The sequence below is a fragment of the Cetorhinus maximus genome, chromosome 4, assembly GCF_964194155.1.
Source record: "Cetorhinus maximus chromosome 4, sCetMax3.hap1.1, whole genome shotgun sequence".
Lineage (NCBI taxonomy): Eukaryota > Metazoa > Chordata > Chondrichthyes > Lamniformes > Cetorhinidae > Cetorhinus > Cetorhinus maximus.
Window position 1 is genome coordinate 168,986,826 of NC_135882.1, and position 20,107 is coordinate 169,006,932.

The 20,107-nt window shown below is 42.9% G+C and overlaps 1 protein-coding gene across 4 annotated transcripts in view; it reads right to left on the minus strand.

The window, feature by feature from the left end:
- vps13b (vacuolar protein sorting 13 homolog B) overlaps nt 1-20,107 on the minus strand; it is a 1,109,808-nt gene that overhangs the window by 843,637 nt on the left and 246,064 nt on the right. For all 4 annotated transcript variants that reach the window (XM_078541117.1, XM_078541119.1, XM_078541118.1 and 1 more), the window contains exon 16: nt 13,133-13,257. In XM_078541117.1, the coding sequence (XP_078397243.1) occupies nt 13,133-13,257 (125 nt within the window). The remainder of the gene's footprint in view (nt 1-13,132; nt 13,258-20,107) is intronic.

Below are 20,107 nucleotides of genomic sequence, written 5' to 3' on the forward strand. Positions count from 1 at the left end.
GACAGGTAGATAAGGTGGTTAAGAAGGCATATGGGATACTTGCCTTTATTAACCGAGGCATAGAATATAAGAGCAGGGAGGTTATGCTGGAACTGTACAAAAAACTGGTTAGGACACAGCTAGAGTACTGCGTGCAGTTCTGGAATCCACATTATAGGAAGGATGCGATTGCACTGGAGAGAGTGCAGAGGAGATTTACCAGGATGTTGCCTGGGCTGGAGAGTTTTAGTTATGAGGAGAGATTGGATAGACTGGGGTCATTTTCCCTGAAGCAGAGGAGATTGAGGGGGAACATGATTGAGGTGTATAAAATTATGAGGGGCATAGATAGGGTAGACAGGAAGGAACCTTTCCTCTTGGTGGAGGGATCAATAACCAGGGGGCATAGATTTAAGCTAAGGGGCAAGAGGTTTAGAGGGGATGTGAGGAAGGATTTTTTCACCCAGAGGGTGGTGGGAATCTGGAACTCACTGCTTGAAAGGGTGGTAGAGGCAGATATCCTCAACATTTAAGTAGTATTTGGATGTGCACTTGTGATGCCATGGCATACAAGGCTATGGGCCTAGTGCTGGAAAATGGGATTAGAATAGTTAGGTACTTGTTTGACCGGTGCAGACTTGATGGGCCGAAGGGCCTTTTTTCTGTGCTTTAGGCCACTATGACTCCACTCCCAGTGCCACGTGTAAGTGAGTACAGAAATAGGAAGGTAGGACAGATGGAAAGATGGGGCAGGAGGGAGGGCTTTAGATTCCTGGGATACTGGGGCTGGCTCTGGGGGGGATGGCACCTGTACAAGCCGGATGGGTTGCAGCTGAACAGAGCCAGGGCTGAGTTCCTTGTGAGTTCTTTTGTTTGTGCTGTTGGGGAGGATTTAAACTAACTCAGCAAGGGTGTGGAAACCAGGAGGGAGTATTAGAAAATAATACCAAGGTGCACGGAATGTTGTGAGGCAGATAGCACTAAAATAGAGAATAGTAAGTTAAGAGATGGAGTCGGAGAAAGGGAGCAAGTGATGAAATCTAAATCAGGGTTATGCTGCATGTATGCGAATGCACGAAGTATAAAATTGGGGACTTACAGGCGCAGACTGCCTTGTGGGATTATGATGTTGTGGCAATAATGGAGACCTGGCTAAAGGGCGGGCAGATCTGGGTGTTAAATACTCCTGGTTACAAAGTGTTCAGAAAATATAGGAAAGGGGAAAAAGGAGGAGGAGGGGTGGCGTTTTTGGCTAAGGAGAGTGTTGCAGTACTGGAGATAGAGGATGTGTCAGAGGATTCAAGGACAGAATTGATTTGGATAGAGCTAAGGAATGAGAAGGGTGCAATTACTTTGCTTGGTGTAATATATAGACCACCAGCTGGTGGGAAGGATATAGAGGAACAAATCTGCAAGGAAATTACAAAGGTGTAAACATCATAGAGTAGTTATAATGGAGGACTTTAATTACCTGTATATAGACTGGGATAGTGGTAGTGTAAGGGGCAGTGAGGAAGAAGTGTTCCCAGATTGTCTTCAGGAGAATTTCCTACAGCAGTATGTGTCCAATCCAACAAGAAAAGAGGCACTGCTAGACCTGGTTCTTGGGAATGAAGTGGGCCAAGTGGATCAAGTGACAATGTGGGAACATTTAGGGGACAGTGATCATTGTACCATAAGATTTAGGATGACAATGGAAAATGACATTGGTTAATCCAGAGTAAGAATAATCAACTGGCAGACAGCGGACTTCAATGGGGCAAGAACGGAGCTGGGCCAGATAGACTGGAACCAAAGATTGGCAGGGAAAACAGTAGCTGAAAGGAGGTGGCTTGGGCACAGTCAAGGTATGTTCCCTCAAAAGGGAAGAGTAAGACAAACAAACCCAAAGCTCCCTGGATGACAAAGGAGGTAGAAATTAAGTTAAAGAAGAAAAAGCGTGTTGAAGACAGGTGTCAGGTAGCAAATACAATTGAGAATCAAGCTGAATACAGAAGGTTCAAGAGGGATGTGAAAAAGCAAATACGAAAAGCAAAGAGGGATTATGAAAAAAGACTGGCAGCTAACATAAAAGGAAATCCCAAAGTATCCTATCAGCACATCAGTAGTGAAAGGGTGGTAAAAGGAGGACTAGAGCCGAATCGGGACCAACAGATGGGATTTACACATAGAGGCAAGAGGCATGGCTGAGGCGTTAAATGAACACTTTGCATCTGTCTTTACCTACGAAGTAGATGCTGCCCAGGCCACGGTGACAGGGGAGGAAACTCAGTCACTAGAAGGGTTTAAAATTGATAAGGAGGTGGTATTGGATAAGATCTCAGAACATAAGTTGATAAGGCACTGGAACCGGATGAGATGCATCTAAAAATATTGAAAGACGTGAGAGAGGAAATTGCAGAGGCACTGGCAATAATCTTTCAATTGCCCTGGATTCAGGGGAGGTGCCGGAGGACTGGGGAATTGCAAACATTACACCCTTGTTCAAAAAAGGTTGTGAAGACTTGCCCTGCAATTACAGGCCAGTCAGTTTAACTTCGGTGGTGGGTAAACTTCTAGAAACAATTATTCAGGATAGAATTAATAATCACATGGGAAAACGTGGATTGATTCGGAAGAGTCAGCATGGATTTGTTAAAGGAAAATCGTGTCTAACTAACTTGCTGGAGCTTTTTGAAGAGGTAACAGAGATGGTTGATCAGGGCAAGGCTGTTGATGTGTATATGGACTTCCAAAAGGCGTTCAATACAGTGCCACACAACAGACTTGTGAGGAAAGTTATAGGTCATGGAATAAAAGGGACAGTAGCAAAGTGGGCACAAAATTGGCTGAGGGATAGGAAACAGAGAGTAATGGTTAACACGTATTTTTCAGGCTGGAAGAAGGTGAAGTTCCCCAGAGGTCGGTATTGAGACCCTTGCTTCTCCTGATATATATAAATGATGTAGATCTTGGTGTGCAGGGGACAATTTCAAAGTTTGCGGACGACACAAAACGTGGGAGAATTGTAAACTGTGAGGAGGACAGTGTAGAACTTCAAATGGACAACGGCACATTGGTGGAGTGGGCAGATAGTTGGTAGATGAAGTTTGATGTACAGACGTGTGAGCTGATACACTTTGGTACAAAGAACATGGAGAGACAGTGTAAAGGATACTATTCTAAAGGATGTGCAGGAGCAGAGAGACCTGGGTGTATGTATACATAAGTCATTAAAGGTGGCAGGGCAGTTAGAGAGAACTGTTTCTAAAGCATATAGTATTCTAGGCCTCATTAATAGGGCATAGAGTACAAGAGCAGGGAGGTTTTGATGAACTTATATAAGACACTGGTTAGACCTCAGCTGGAGTAGTGTACACAGTTCTGGGTGCCACACTATAGGAAGGATGCGAATGCATTGGAGAGAGTGCAGAAGAGGTTTATGAGGAAGGTTTCAGGGATGCAATACTTCAGTTATGAGGAAATATTGGAGAAGTTGGGACTGTTTTCCTCAGAGAGGAGAAGGCTAAGAGGAAACTTGACAGGAGTTTTCAAAATCATGGCCAGGATTCCCCCCCCCCCCACCGTCGGGGGTGAAGTTGATGGGCGGGCGGGCACAGGCGCGCTCCTGATTGGCGCCCCCAATTGGGGGCGCGGCGCCATTTTACTTGGGTGGGCCAATTAAGCGTTATGTGCTTCCTGTGCAGGTGGGGGGAATCCCAAAGTCAAGTGCGCACTCTTGTGCACATGCGCACGAAAGAGTGCACTCATCTCCCTGGGGCTAAGTGCAGCTTCAGGGAGATCGGCTCTAAATGTAAAAAAGCTAAAAACAGAAAAATAAAATTTCCCTAACACGTCCCCTCATGTGACACTGTCACATGAGTTGGGACATGTCCATAATTTTTACCAAAACTTTATTAAAATTTTCTAAAACCTACATGAAACCTCATCCTGCCTGTGGATGAGGTTTCATGCTTTTTCTAATTCCCGCCAGGGCTCCTGGCCTGCCCACCAAACTTAAGGTTGGATGGGCAGGTCCACTAATTAGATTAATTACTCTGTCAATGGCCTTAATTGGCAATTGACAGGTCGGCAGGCGCGCAGCTGATTTTGCTGCACCCCCACCTACTGGAAAATTTAAATGGGGCATGGTGACATCAGGAGTTCCACCCAACGTCACCGCGCGTCATTTTAAACATCGGCGAACGGGCCCCACTCGCCGATGGGAAAATCCTGCTCCATGAGGGGTCTGGGAAAAGTAGATAGGGAGAAACTGTTCCTGCTCATTAATGGATCAAGAACCAGAGGGCACAGTTTTAAAGTGTTTTACAAAAGAAGGTGAGAAAAAACTTTTACACACAGCAGGTAGTTAGGGTTTGGAATGCACTGCCTGGAAGTGTGGTGGAGGCAGGTTCAATTAAGACATTCAAGAGGACGTTGGGTGATTATTAAAATAGAAAAAACGTGCAGAGTTTTGGGAAAAGGCAGGAGACTAGCACTAAGTTAAAATGATCAGAGAACAGGTGCAGACACAAAGAGCCGAATGGCCTCCTTCTGCACCGTAACAATTCTGTGATGCCCTCTGGTCTTAGACTCTCCCACAAGGGGAAACAACCGCTCAGCATCTACCCTGTCAAGCCCCCTAAGAATCTCAGATGTTTCAATAAGGTCTCATTCTTCTAAACTCCAATGAGTACAGGCCCAACCTATTCAACCTCTCTTCATAAGAAAATCCCTCATACCCGGGATCAACCTAGTGTACCTTCTCTGGACTGCCTCCAATGCCAGTATATCTTTCCTTAAGTAAGGGGACCAAAACTGTTCACAGTATTCTAGGTGTGATCTAACTAGTGCCTTGTATAGTTTTAGCATGACTTCCCTATTTTTATACTCCATTTGAAATAAAGGCCAACATCCCATTTACCTTCCCTATTACCTGCTGAACTTGTATGTTAGCTTTTTGTGATTCATACACGAGGACTCCCAGATTCTTCTGTGCTGCAGCTTTCTGCAGTCTTTCTCCATTTAAATAATATTCGGCTCCTCTATTCTTCCTGCCAAAGTGCATAACCTCACATTTTCCTACATTATATTCCATCTGCCAAGTTTTTGCCCACTCACTTAACCTGTCTATATCCCTCTGTAGTCTCTGTGTCATCCTCACCACTTGACTTCCCACCTATTTTTGTGTCATCCGCAAACTTGACGTTAGTACATTCGCTTTCCTCATTTAAGTCGTTAAAATATATTGTAAGTAATTATGGCCCCAGCACTGAACCCTGTGGCACACCACTATTTACAAGTTGCCATCCTGAAAATGCCCACCTTATCCCAACTCACTGTCTTCTATTAGCTAGCCAACTCTCTATCCATGCTAATATACTACCCCCAACACCTTGGCCTCTTTATCTCATTAAGCAGCCTTATGTGCGGTACGTTATCGAATGCCTTTTGGAAATCATGTCATTTATTTCTGCAATTGGGACAATAACCTTCTTGTCTCAATAAAGCACTTATCATTTGGAAGACAAAGATCGTAAACCCCTTCCTTTTCAATCTTTCAAACTCTTGCCCAACAAAAAGTATTTCAGTCTGATGGCAAACATTTTAAAATTGAAAGCTCTAAAATCACAAGATTATTCTTCTCTCCATCTCCTCACACTTCATTGTTAAATTAAGGCTTTTCTGGAACTGGGTTCCTCTCTTCATACAGTGTATATTTTATCAGACAACCAGATGTAAGACAGACCAGGTATGGGTGCCAGATTTTCCTTTCCTGAAGGATATTAGTGAATCAGTTGGGTTTTTACAGTAATCCAGTTTTCATTATAGTTTTTCTGATGCCTACCCACAAGTTATCAGATTTATTGAATTTCTTTTCACAAGTGCCATGGTTGAATTTGAATTCAGGCCTCTGGATTGCTCATTTATGAGGAAAGATCAATTATCCTTCATCTTTTCTCTCTTGAAAAGACTGAGGAAGGATAGAATGGAAGTGCTTAAAATTATGAAATTGGTTAGGAGGAATGGATCCAAGTAAGCATTTCTGCCATGCACAGAATTCAAGGATAAGGGCTCATATTGCCAAATGAAAATGGGGCATGCCAGAAGAAATTTTTATTAAAAGCGTCTTATGAGTGTGATGCTGTGGCCCCAGTACTTACTGGGGCAGAGTTTCTGAGCACTGTGGGGGTCAGGAAGGAACGCCTTGGAGTGTTAACTCCACCTGGCTTGATTTTTTAAAGCTGATTCCCCATTAGAAAGACAGCCTGATAAAGGCTTAGCTGCCTCTCTGCCTGGGAACACTCCAGAAAAGGACACAACCCTGGATCAGATGGGCTTTGGGGGTGGAAATTACAAGGGAGGAGGGTGGGCATGGGTAGAGAATGGTTGAGTGTGGTGGGGAGGGGTACAGCAAGAAATGAGAGGTGATCTTGGAAAGTCCAAGATTGGAGCAAGTGATGGACAAAGAATCAGAAATTGTGGCAGACAACAGGGGTCAGTGATGAGGGGTGTCAGTGTTTGAAGGGGTTGGCGTTTAGTTTGTTGGGTCTGGAGAAAACTCATCGTCCCCTCCTTGCCCACAAGCAGTGCTGTAAAAGCATTTACCTCATGGGTTTTGACATCCTTGTCTCCTTTTACTTGTTGGATTTAAACACATAGACACTTATAGGTTTAAATTGTGCTACAACACAAGAACTAGGATTCTACTTTAAAGTAGAAAAATATCCCAAAGCACTTCACAGAGTCATCAAAGCAAAAATGGACACTAAGCCAAAGGGGGAGCTATAAGGAGGGTTGTTATCACTTTTATTTCAGATTCTGGATTCAAGCCCCAATGCAGGTTTTTAAACACATAACCTAGGTTGAAACTATGATTAAGTATGAAACCTACCCCGCCTACACGGGTTAAAAATAGAAATCCTGTTAAAATGATGACATGCAGTCTTGTTAAGGAGTTCCAGCGACCAACCCATTTCCTAAGAGCACATTGGTCACCCACCCCACACTGGAACACTTCAGGAGGCCAAGGACAGAAAGGTCAGAGTGGGAACAAGGTGGAAATTAAAATGACGGACAACTGCAAGCTCAGGGTAACACTTGCAGGCTGAAGGAAGGTGAAGGAAACCTCAATAGAGGTTTTCCAGTGCAAGCTCAAGGAACAGCACCTGATTTTTCACTTCACTGCTTTACAGAGTCGACAATGAGTTCAAAAAATTTAGATCGTAACCTCTGCCCCCATTTTGTGTCCTTTTTTCTTGCTGGTTTTGCTTTCTTTCACTTGTTTTACTCCCTTTTACTTTCAGACAACAGCTAAACATGATTCTGCCATTCACAACTCCTCTAGACCCACCTTTTGTTTCTTTACTAGTCTCACTACTACTCCCTTTGGCCTTGCACCTGAACACCGTTATTTAATCTCTCCTACCTTCCGTCCTATCACAGGTCTTCCCCTTTTTGTTCTTTTTCCCACCCTCCCCTCTTCCACTTTCTTAACCTATTAGACCTCTAACGTTTCTCAGTTCTTATGAAAAGTTATCAACCTGAAACGTCTCTGCTTCTCTCTCCACAGATGCTGCCAAACCTGCTGAGTATTTTCAGTATTTTATATTTTTATTTTATTGAAAAAACATTAGATGCAGGAGACCACTCTCCCAGGAGTACTCAAGAATAAATCCATTTGCAGGAACTCATCTTGGAGCATTTTTGAAACTATGTAACACTCTTATCTGAATGCTTCACTCAGCTGTACGAACTGCCAAAAACAAACTACTCAATTCATCGCAGAAGTCATAAAACTTGCTATTCACTTCATTATTAGTCTTTTCTTCCCCCTCGTATTTACTGACTGGTGAAGATTGACCAATGCATTATATTGAGGAAAAGATTACTGTATAGGAGGGACGCCATTGTAAACTACATGTAAAGCAGTGAACAAGCCTATTTATGTAGAGCTTTTCAGGATTTCACAATGTCCCAAAAACACCTAATAGCTAATGAAGAATGTTTTAAATGTTGTCACTATTGTAACATAGGGAAATGCAACAGAAAATGTTCACAATGCAAGATCACACAAACAGAAATCATATATAGAAAAATTCTATCGGTGTACCTCTTTCTAGAGAAGTTTCCTAATAAATGAACGTTGGCCAGAACACCAGGAGCGCCCTGCTGTTCTTTGAAAAGTAGCCTGGGATCTTTTACATCCGTCTGAAATGATGGCTTAAAGTGTCATCTGAAAGGCTCTGCCAGCGCAACATTCCCCCTCAGTCCTGTACTGAAGAAGTATCAGCCTAGATATCGCGGTCAGGTTCTAGAGCGGGGTTTGAACCATGACTTTGAGTCAATGGTGAGAGCACTACCACTGAAACAAATCTGACACCTTATAAACTCCAGATAGTGCTGCACAAGAAATGTCTGAAGTTACACACACTGGAAGTTTTATACATATTGTTATAGCTATCCTAGTCATAGATCTGTAGTTAAATATATGATCAAAATACCAATCTCTCATACTAAGACATCAAACCATCATGAATGATATCAAGTGGATCAACTATTTATCTCAATTAATGCAGTCATGAAGATTCTGCATTTGGCCAAACATGTATGGTCTTTGCATAAGGGCACAAATGAGCTCAACTACTAAAGCCTAATTATTAAAAGCCAAATAACACACCAACTCAGAGATAAAAACAAAAAACTACTGCGGATGCTGGAAATCTGAAACAAGAACAGAATTACCTGGAAAAACTCAGCAGGTCTGGTAGCAACGGCGGAGAAGAAAAGAGTTGACGTTTCGAGTCCTCATGACCCTTCAACAGAACTGAGTAATATTAGGAGAGGGGTGAAATATAAGCTGGTTTAAGGTGGGGGGGGGTGGGGGGAGAGAAGTTGGGGGGGGGTGGTGGTGGTTGTAGGGACAAGCAAGCAGTGATAGGAGCAGGTAATCAAAAGATGTCACAGACAAAGGATCAAAGAGGTGTTGAAGGTGGTGATATTATCTAAACGAATGTGCTAATTAAGAATGGATGGCAGGACACTCAAGGTACAGCTCTAGTGGGGGTGGGGTGGAAAGACTAAACAGGGCATTAAAGGTATAGATTTAAAATAATGTAAATAGGTGGGAAAAGAAAAATCTATATAAATTATTGGAAAAAAACAAAAGGGAGGGAGAAGAAACGGAAAGGGAGTGGGGATGGAGAAGAAACGGAAAGGGAGTGGGGATGGAGAAGGGAGTTCAAGATCTAAAGTTGTTGAATTCAATATTCAGTCCGGAAGGCTGTAAAGTGCCTAGTCGGAAGATGAGGTGCTGTTCCTCCAGTTTGCGTTGGGCTTCACTGGAACAATGCAGCAAGCCAAGGACAGACATGTGGGCAAGAGAACAGGGTGGAGTGTTAAAATGGCAAGCGACAGGGAGGTTTGGGTCTTTCTTGCGGACAGACCGCAGGTGTTCTGCAAAGCGGTCGCCCAGTTTGCGTTTGGTCTCTCCAATGTAGAGGAGACCGCATTGGGAGCAACGAATACAGTAGACTAAGTTAGGGGAAATGCAAGTGAAATGCTGCTTCACTTGAAAGGAGTGTTTGGGCCCTTGGACGGTGAGGAGAGAGGAAGTGAAAGGGCAGGTGTTGCATCTTCTGTGTGGGCATGGGGAGGTGCCATAGGTGGGGGTTCTCATCCTTAAACACAATCATTAAGTATGTTACTTGAGCAGGGAACCCAGGGGCTGAGAACCAACAGAACTACAGCTTACAAGTTATCATTTTGAAGAGATGGGAAAAAACTTGAAAAATAACGTTAAGAATAAGAAAAATGCATGACTATGAGTTGTAGGATATGAAGAAGATTACTGGTGAATTTGACCAGCATAGCAACCCATGATGTGAATCTCACTTGTGATATTCCAATGTGTTGAGAAGTTTATTTTCGTTATGCTCACTGGAATGTACGCTGAAGCAAAAATGCCCCAATACCACTAATCCAAAATGAATTTCAGGGTGCTGAGAGCAACACATTCTTGTGAAGCAACTTGCTTTTACAGCCCTCACCGTTCATCTGTATAGCTCATCATGCAAGAATAGCTTCCAGACATGAAATTCTAGTAATCTTTTCATAGTCAACTTTTCATTATCTTGACACTATCAAGATCAAGAGCAAAGCAAATTTTAAAGGCTCAAATGAAAACAGGTGCATAAAAACTATACTTCTAAGTCTTTCAATCATCTGTTTTTGTGAAAAAATGTGTTTATCTATGAACTTCAATAATCCAACTGACAAGCTGACAAGAAACTTCTTACAGAGCATTATTTTACACGTTATTATATAATTACGTTTGTCTCAATTCTCTTATTGCACCACCACCATCTGGTCAATAAATATCAAACCAACAACTAAGACACCACCAACTGGTGACACATGTTAACTGCTACCACTCACAAATGGAATCACAAGAATTATAGCACAGAACAAGTCAACTGAGCACATCATGCCTGTGCTATTATTTTCCAACCAAGATCCCTGCCCTATCCAGATACATAGCAACATAGGAATAATAGTAGATCATTCAGCCCCTGCAGTCTGTTTCTCTTTTTAGTTCATGTCATGTCTGCATCTTAACTCCATCTACCTGTCTTGGTTTTGTAGTGCTCAATACCCATCCTTGCCTATTGTGTACCTGTATCGATATCCAATATCAATAATCTGTCTATCTCCATTTTAATAAATGGAAACCCTGTAAACTCAAGAATCCTAGGGTACATATAATTTTCAAATATTAATTTTAACCCTTTCAAGTAATAAACGATAATGCAAGAATAATTTTCTGCAAATGCCTAATGCTGAATGACATGCAGCATAAATAACACGGATGAGAATTCCCTAATTAATAACATCATTAAAGATTGAAATTTGCACTCTACTGCTCTGAAGAGTTAGTGTAGCGTGTATGAGGTGGGAGGAGAGTGGTTGTTAACGTGTTTGTAAAAATCATTCATCAGATCTAATCCATTTTCTTGAGTCCAACGTGAAGCAATTCATTAGTAAGTTAACCAGAGCTCAGGGTTATTGCTTGTGCTGAAAATTAACAATAGTCAGAGAAGTAACAAGAGACAACTGGGTTACCTCCTTGGATACTGCCATGCTTATATAGATTTATGGCAAGTCAGAAGTCTTTATTTGACACCAAAATTAAATAAACATGTTTTTAATTTTGGAATAAATCCAGAGGTCATTTACCAGCCTAACTGTAAACACTTACGAAGTGTGAGTACAATTCATTCTTCAGTAAAGCCTTTGGTTTTAGAGATTCAAATCTAAGGCTTTTTACTAAATTACCATTCGTTCATACAACTTCCAATTAGAAAAACAAAACCGAATGAGTGAGTGTGACTGAGTGTGTGAGTGAGAGTGTAAGTGTTTTGATTCCATCACATTTCAGATATCATACTTTATGCACATGAAAGCAATCATTAAATTATAAAAACAAAGCCAATAACTTACTGCTGTTGCCATTATGAAGCATTACGCTCTAATTAAGGAGCGAGCCTTTGGCATAGTGGTTGCATTCCTGTCTGAGTCAGAAGGTGTAGGGTCCACCCACGCCAGACAATCCCAGTGGGCTGAGGCTCTGGCTCAGCTATGGTTTTAAATTCTGGGTTGGCATCCAGAACTTGAGTTCACTGGGAGTGGGTGGCATTATGGTGGTACAGCCACAGGAGGTGGATTCACGGTAATGAGCCTGATAGTCCTTCCAGCACTTCATACTCTTCTTCAGGGGAAGAGTTTGAAGACCTCTTCATTCAAGAGAAGAGCTTGAAGATACGAAAAACAAAAACTCTCTAATTACCCTCAGAAAGTGCCAATTTGGAGCAGTGAGACTTGGTGGATTACAGAGGTCAGCTGCACATACCTACACCTTGGCAACAATAAGTACACATGGTGCATTACATGATATAATGGTCCTATTGTTAGAAAACAGCTGACCTTCTGATGTATATATAGTTAATATAGATTTCTTGGTAAATATGTAAACCTGTACAACTTTTGCTGAAAGTGAATTCTTTACTGAAAAAACCTAGAGTTTTAGGAAACCAATATTTCACTGGAAAACAATTTTTGAAGCTCCACAGATGGCTAAATGGGTAAAACAACAAGCTGTGGTACTGAGCCAGAGAGACCAGGAAATCCCCCAGGTTCAATTACTGATTTGAGTTACGTTAACTGAACTCAGCCATAGTGGAAGCAGGGAACTTACGAGTGAGCTCGAGATCACTGGATCACTGTTACTGCTCCCCACTGCTATCCAGCTGGAAGGTAGGTGCACCTGGAGAAAATCAATCTCCCCTACCCCCTTCCAAGATGGAACAGTCTGCCAACACTAGCTGTCAAGTAATAAGCATAAAGGATGGATTTTTGAGCAAAGCAGTGGATACTGGCAGGATTTAGCTCAAGCGTTCTACATAAGCCTGAAAATCTCTTCACTCGGAGCAAAACCCGTATGGCTGGAATAGTTCAGCTCCTCAGATCCCATTTCTAAGCTATTCAAACAGACTAATTGGTCTAAAATTGGTCATGTCAATGGTATTTGTGTTAACATTTCCATTGTCTTCTACACTTCCACAGAGCTACTAAAAATACTCCTAATTAAGAACAGACTTATTTGAAATAGGCACTGGAGGAAAGTAGACTATTCATTCACATGTGAACATTTCAGCATCAACCCCTGTACAAGCATTCCATAAAAATCGGGTAAACTCTGTACTTGTCAAAAGCTGAATTGAAGAGCAGAACAAGCTGTGTTGGAGATGGACAAGTATACTATTGAGGTACAACCAATTAAATGGAGTATCATTTTCTGAACAGCATGTGAATATATATTAGAAACTTACTCTATATGATGAATAAACTCTACTAGAATATCAATTTGTATTGTAGTCATGCATGTACATTTCAATTCAGGCTGCACTTCCAAGTGAATGTTATTTATTCTAAATCACATTTAACATAGAATTTGACAATTTATTAAAACACAGTAACTTCACCATTCCTTCTGTCATTAGTCAACTGTTCATGGGAAATGCAAATGAATAGAACAAAGATATCAATGAATGTGACCAATTTGATGGTACTGCAAAATGAACTGCCTCTAGTGCATTCTGAATGGATGTCAACTCACCAGTATGATGGAAGTCGAAGTAATTTGCCATAAAAAGCTGTGCTGAAAGGAGGGATGACCGGGGCAGGAGGACAGAATGATCCTCCACTATCTAAGGAGGTCAGGCCTGCCTGGAAACCAAATATCTGCAATAACAAAGCAGAGAGGATCAAAACCTGCACAAGAAAAGGTTTAATGAAGACAGGATGAAACATGTCAACTTCAATTTTCTTTACAATGAACACACACTAAACACTTGTCCCTATCATTGCATCATCACCTAGTCTGCCTAACGTCTCAAAGTCATGACCCTTAAACAAACCTTAACATCAAAAAAAGTGCAGTTTCTTATTCCCTTTTTCTATTATTAATTCAAAATGAAATTGTTTTTAATGATCATATAATTCAGCTAGTTGTGATTCAGACAAAACCAGATGACACAAATTGGGGACAGTAATATCATTCCACCAAAGTTTTCCAGTTTTTCCAAGAAAATAGGACCACCATCATGTGAGACAAGGTGACAAAAAGTGCACGTGCCTTGATTAACCAAGAGACAAAAATAAATGATGGCTGTGCTGTCAACACTAACCTTTTGACTAAACAGGACTGAAATCCAATTTTTTTTCAAGCATGCTTTAATAATTTTTTTCTGCATCCCAGTCCCTGGCACTCACTTAAGAGAACTTTTCAAAAGTAATTTTAAATTTATACTTCAATTACCAGTAATATTATGCCTGCTACTAAGTGGTATCATTTTTGTAATGTTAGAGATAAAGGGAGAAAAGTGTTACTTGACGGGAACCTCAGAAATTATTGTTTGCTTTGCTTTGATTTCCACTTTGATTGACATAAATCTGTAAAATTGTGTGTACGAGGTTTCAAAATATACACTCAGAAAGCAACATACATTTGTTGTAATTCGAGAAAAAGCAATTAAGATGTATTCGAGACATTCCAGCTGTACTTCCACAAATTGTATTTCAGTGCATTAAACTTCAGCTGGGACTTATTAAACAATCTAATCATCCAAACATCGCTTTACTGTAAAGGATCAGGTTTCTCATATGGGGAAAAAGAATTTTCAAAGAATGTGAATGACTGAAAATAAGAAGGGACATTCTTGTTGCTTGAATGTTAAAATTACCCAATAGCTTAAACGAATTGAAGACACTTTAGCTGTGTACATTAATGAGGAAATGAGTTAAGCAAACAATTGTAGTTGTTTGCTGAAGCCCCACAACTGAATGCTGTTTATTAGAAAGATTTTAGGCAATTACTAACAACTTTTTCATCACATTTTGCGTGCAACAGAAATGGATTTTAATTTGCTGGGTTAACTAGCAAAGTTTAAATAGAGTTGTCTTCTAAGCCAAAGGAATATAGCAGTGATGAGACAGATATCAGTGCCAAAGCTTGCTGTAACGTTTATATCATTTCAAAAGGCCTGGTGTCATCCTCGTGACACTCCAGATGTACCTTTCCATAATTTGTATAACACTCCAACTGGCCAGAAATGTAATGGTTACAAATGCCACAATGACTTTAATGTTAACACAATTTGGTGCAAACTACTGGTTTGGTAGGTCAGCATTCTGTAAGCTTAAAACAATGGTTAACAAAGTTAAAAGATAAACAAAAATATCTAAATCAGATAGTGAGGTTACAATTCTTTGAATCTAATTTCAGTGCAAACAATCAGTAAGAATACAAAGTGGAATTTCAGCTTTTGCAACCCCCCCACCCCACCCCCCACAACCCTGCCCACTCAAACCAGGCTCCCCTATTCTCCTTCTGCTGCAGTTTTGTGGATCTCCCTGATGTTATAATGCTATAGCATGAGTATGCCTACGCCTCTAAAAATAGCGCTTTGTATCCAGTCACCAAGAGCATACAAGGATAGGATGCCTTCACATACAGCCTTTATGAGGAGTTTTTAAAAATGTCCTAATATTTCCAGCTTCTTGTTCTCGTGTCCCTCATGCTATGAACTACCCCCAGCAAAGTTGTTCGAAACAGATCTGCTCCCAACTCCTCAATGTAATTTGTGCTGGAATATCCAAAGTGATGAGCGGCACTGATTTTCACTCCATGTCAGGAAGCATTTACAGCCCACTCCTCACCTCAACTTTAATGGTGAAATCAATCATTTAAGGACATGTGGGAAAGAAATACTCCTGCCACATCATGGCACAATGTGCCAGTGCACCTGGGTAATACAGATTCTTCCCAACAAGAAAATGTTGAAATCAATCTACAAAATACAGTAATTCCCCACGTAACATCGTAGCTGCATTCCTGAAAATTGCAACCTTAAATGAAACAACATTAAACAAATCAGATTTTCCTATTATAACCAATGTAAAAGCTGTAGTTAGGTTCTATAGGATCTCTCATATCAAAAAAAATTAAAACATTATACTCTAAGTTGAAATACTGTATATTCTTGACTTCCTATATTTGTAATTAAAATAATTTTTAAAATAAAGTAAATCTAAAAATATAAATAAATATGTTAACCATTTCTAATTGCCTCCCATGCACCGTCACCTGCTCTCCAATCCTCCTACTTGCCAACTCTGCCGTTCCCCGGCTCTCCCGCTCGCTCCCATTCTCTAACTCTCCCACTTGCTGACCTCCACTCACCAATGCTCCTACTCCACCTTGCTCATCGTTTCCCTCGCCCAAACCCTCACTGTGAGTGAGGGCTTGGGAAAGGTTCGGCGAAAGTGATGAAGCAAGCAAGGGAGCGAGAGGAGCTATGAGTGGGGAGAGAAGCGGCGACAGGGAAGGGCGAAGAACGGGAGGGTGGACTGAAAATCTGCCTCCATGGTTATACATTACTCTGTCCCTTAAGTGGATACTTCATTTCCCAGGAACAAGTCTAAAGCTATTCTCAGCTCCTGATAGCTTGCTTCCTGTTTCCTTTTCCAGCCAGGTACCTCTAATCCCCAAAATGACTTTCACGGTAAGGGTTACCCTGGAGATTCCTCCCTTCAGACAAAGCTAGGTGAATCTTCGAGCCCTGATTAAACCCGCATGAACAGTCTCTTCAAACCAAGCACAAGCTCCCACCCGCATTCTGTGTAGTGAAAAACAGAGACTGGCTGCCTCTATCTCTCTGCTCCCTCACTCTTTCTTTATCAAATCCTTGCTGACGGACATGTCATGAGGTTCAGCGATAAGTTAAGAAAAACCTTGTAACCCAATACTACAATGGCTTGCTATGGACCCTTACCCTCTCAAGGACACCTCCATGTCAATGGGCGGAATTGTCCCAGATTTGAACTAAGTGCGGTAGCAGGCGGGTAAAATGATGTTTTACCCGCCAGCTGCAATGGTGGCTTTTCATGCTGTATCATCGCAAACCCACCGCATTAATTATGCATTCCCAGGAAAGATGCCATTTCCATGGTGGGCGAGCTCTCGTCAGATGACGAGCTTCTGGACTCAGTCATATCACTGTTGCTGGAGCTGCAAAGGTAAGCTTGGGAACATCAGGAAGGGATGTCCGCTGCACTCCTCAGATTGCAAGGCATAATGGAGGAGTCCATCCGCCTTCAGGCTGAGGTGATAGTGCCGCCATGCCAAGCACCGAGGTCAATATTGGTAGGATGCTGGCCACTATGGAGACATTGGTCCAAGACATGGCTCCTGCACTGCTGCATGGGCTCAACTCCATCGGTGACGCCGTAGTTGGCCTCCAACCATGCGTACACGAGAGGGGTGCAGGGCAGTTCGATCACACTCCAACTACCCCTTCTGCTCAAGGAGTCAGCCAGGGGCCTTTGGGCACCCATAGCGTGGAGGATCAGCAGGTGCACTCACTCCCCAGGGTCATCCATCCAGGTGATTCCGGAAGCGCCATGGCCCATCCGAATCCCCTCTTCCTGTGACCATAGCAGCCCCAGCTCCACAGGCCAAGGAGGGTGCCGCTGCCACACAGCAGGCCGGGTCCTTCCAGATCTCGGCCTTCCAGGGGACACCCACCAAGGTCATCACAGACAGGGAACAGCAGTCAGCAGGCTTCCTCCACCTCCGCTGTGGATGGCCAGGGAACACCAAGATGTAGTGGCAGGGTTAGGAAAGTTGAGAAGATGTAGTTGCAGTGTGGCAATCCAGCAAGGGGGGACGATTTTGGCGGGTTGGACTTGTAATGATATGCAAATGTATTACAATGAGGTTCGTGAAACTCTATGGTGGGAAACATAGCCCACCTTTGGCGGGCGGAGCGGAGGATCACAAATTGGTTTCACGACGCATGAAACCGATTTTTTGGCCTTCTCGCCATATTGTCTGCTCACGCCACCGTACACGCCTGATGCCAGCGGGCACGGAAAATCCTGGCCAACATGAAGCACATGGGTCTTGTATTAGCTATCCTTTAGGCCCCCAACTCCATTTTATCTTGAAATTAAATAGACAGTTTAAAGTACAGCCGTTTACAAAGCCTGACATTCCTAATGCCTTCCTGCGAGACTTGGAAACGAACAATCTTCCCAGAGTCATCACAGATGCCCTTGCCATTGTCCACAGGTGTGAATATCTTATGCCTTCTTTCCAGCAAATCAATCTGGCCTCACTGTCTCCATAGCAACCAAGCCATCCTATTGTCAAGCAGGATTCTGGACAGGTCATATGACCCCCTTCATTACTCCATTTTAGCTGAAATTAAACAGACAGTCCCAAATACAACAAACATATAAAATTATTTTATTGCAATAGTTGAAACCTTATGAATTAATTAAGCAATCTAGATTGCTAATAATTTATTTTCCGAGGGATAAAAGTAGTACCTTGGCAGAATATGCCCTTAAAATAATCATGTGTAATGTAAAATACATCGTGTCCTAAACTTATTCTCAGTTTTCTGTTTGGTATATACTGTGGAAGTGCTCGAATGCATACAACATCATTTACTACACAGAAAGCACATTAGACTCACATGCAAATTTAGGCAGATTGATTTTTGTGCAGCAAAAAAAACCTCCAAAGCTGGGAGGGAGGAGTGTCCTGCAGTCAGCATCGCAGTGAAGCAGTCTGGGAAGAGTGTCCTGCAGTCAGTTCTTGTTGAAAATAACAAGAGTGACTTCAATCAATGGGTGGGAATCAGATAGCTTTCCAATTAAATCTGGAATCAGGCAGGGTTGCCCTCTCTCCCCTGTCCTGCTTGTGTGTTGCATAGAACCCTTTGCTGAGTCCATCAGGAAGGATCCGGGCATGAGAGGGGTAACGATCCCAGGCAGTGGAGGCGCTCAGGTCAAGGCCTCCCTGTACATGGACGATGTCGCCGTCTTCTGCTCAGATCTGCTGTCAGTGCACAGACTGATCAGCATCTGCGAGCATTTCGAACTGGCCTCGGGAGCCAAGGTAAATCGTGGCAAGAACAAGACCATGTTCTTTGGGAACTGGGCTGACCGATCCTTTGTCCCCTTCACCATCAGGTCAGACGGCCTGAAGGTGCTAGGGATATGGCTCGGAGGGACCGGGGCATGCATTAGAAACTGGAAGGAGCAAGTGGCTATGGTGGAAAGAAAACTGGGCAGGTGGGAGCAACGTTCCCTCTCCATTGCGGGTAAGAACCTGGTCATCAGCTGTGAGGCACTCTCGCTGTTGCTGTACGTGATGCAGGTCTGACCCATTCCTCACTCCTGCGCGATGGCGATCACCCAAGCCATCTTTCACTTAATCTGGAGGTCGAAAATGGATTGTGTCCGCAGGGACACGATGTGCAAGCCTCCAGATACACGGGAAAAACGTGCCCAGCATTGCCCTCATCCTGATGGCCACCTTTGTGTGCGGCTGCATCAAGCCATTCGTAGACCCTCAGTACGCAAACACCAAGTGTCACTACGTGCTGAGGTTCTACCTATCCCCAGTGTTGCGAAGGATGGGTCTGGCCACGCTGCGCAGAACACTCCAAGTAGTTGGACCGTGCCGTAACACCCGTCCGTCGTGGAAACATTTATGCAGAGAAACACCTTTGACCACACCTGTCCATCAGGCAGTGGTCAGCATGTAACGTCTTAGAGATCCTGAGGGAAAAGGAGATAGTGGATCCTGTCGGATGGTTCCCCGAGCAGACTGTCAAAGTCATTTGGCAGAACGCCTCATTGCCAGAACTTTCCAACAAGCACCAAAATGTAGCTTGGCTGGTGGTGAGAAAGGCCCTCCCCGCCAAATCCTTCCAACACGCCAGGAGTCTCGCCCCCTTTGCATGTTGCCCTCGAGGTGGCTATGGTGGGGAAGAGACTGCTGTTCAGCTCTTTGTGGAATGTGCCTTTGCAAAGGAGGTCTGGAGAGAGATGCAGTGGTTTTTGTCGAGGTTCATCCCGAGCAGCGTTGTGACACAGGACTCTGTGCTCTACGGGCTGTTCCTAGGGACACACAACGAGACAAACATCAACTGCAGCTGGAGGATCATCAACTCGGTGAAAGATGCTCTTTGGTCTGCCCGAAACTTGTTGGTCTTCCAGTGAAAAGAGTTGTCCCCGACCGAGTGTTGCAGACTGGCACATTCCAAGGTCCAGGACTACGTGCTGAGGGATGCAGTAAAGTTTGGGGCAAAGGCCCAATGGGGAAAGGTCGCCGTCTAAGACCTTTCTGCCATAGTGCACCGAGGGGCTGGGAGAGGTATAGACCCCTCGGGCCGTATGGCTCACAGTAAACGCATAAATTGAACACTAATTGTATTATAATTGTATTGAAGCACCTCAGAGTGCAACATGATGTACGTTGATAACTCCAATACCATTGCACTGTCTGGCTGTCTGAAGCCACATTGAAATAATTGTAATATTCATTGATTGTATTGAAGCACCTTGTGATCCATGTGTAAAAGTTGAATATGATTGCGCTTTTTGTGATGGCGATTTAGAAATGTTTTGTAATGTTCTTCCGGATATTTTATGAATAAAGTATATTTTTTGGAAAAAAAAGTGACATCACAAGACAGCGAAAGTGGCGGAGAGATCAGAACCAGCACAAGTGCAGGGA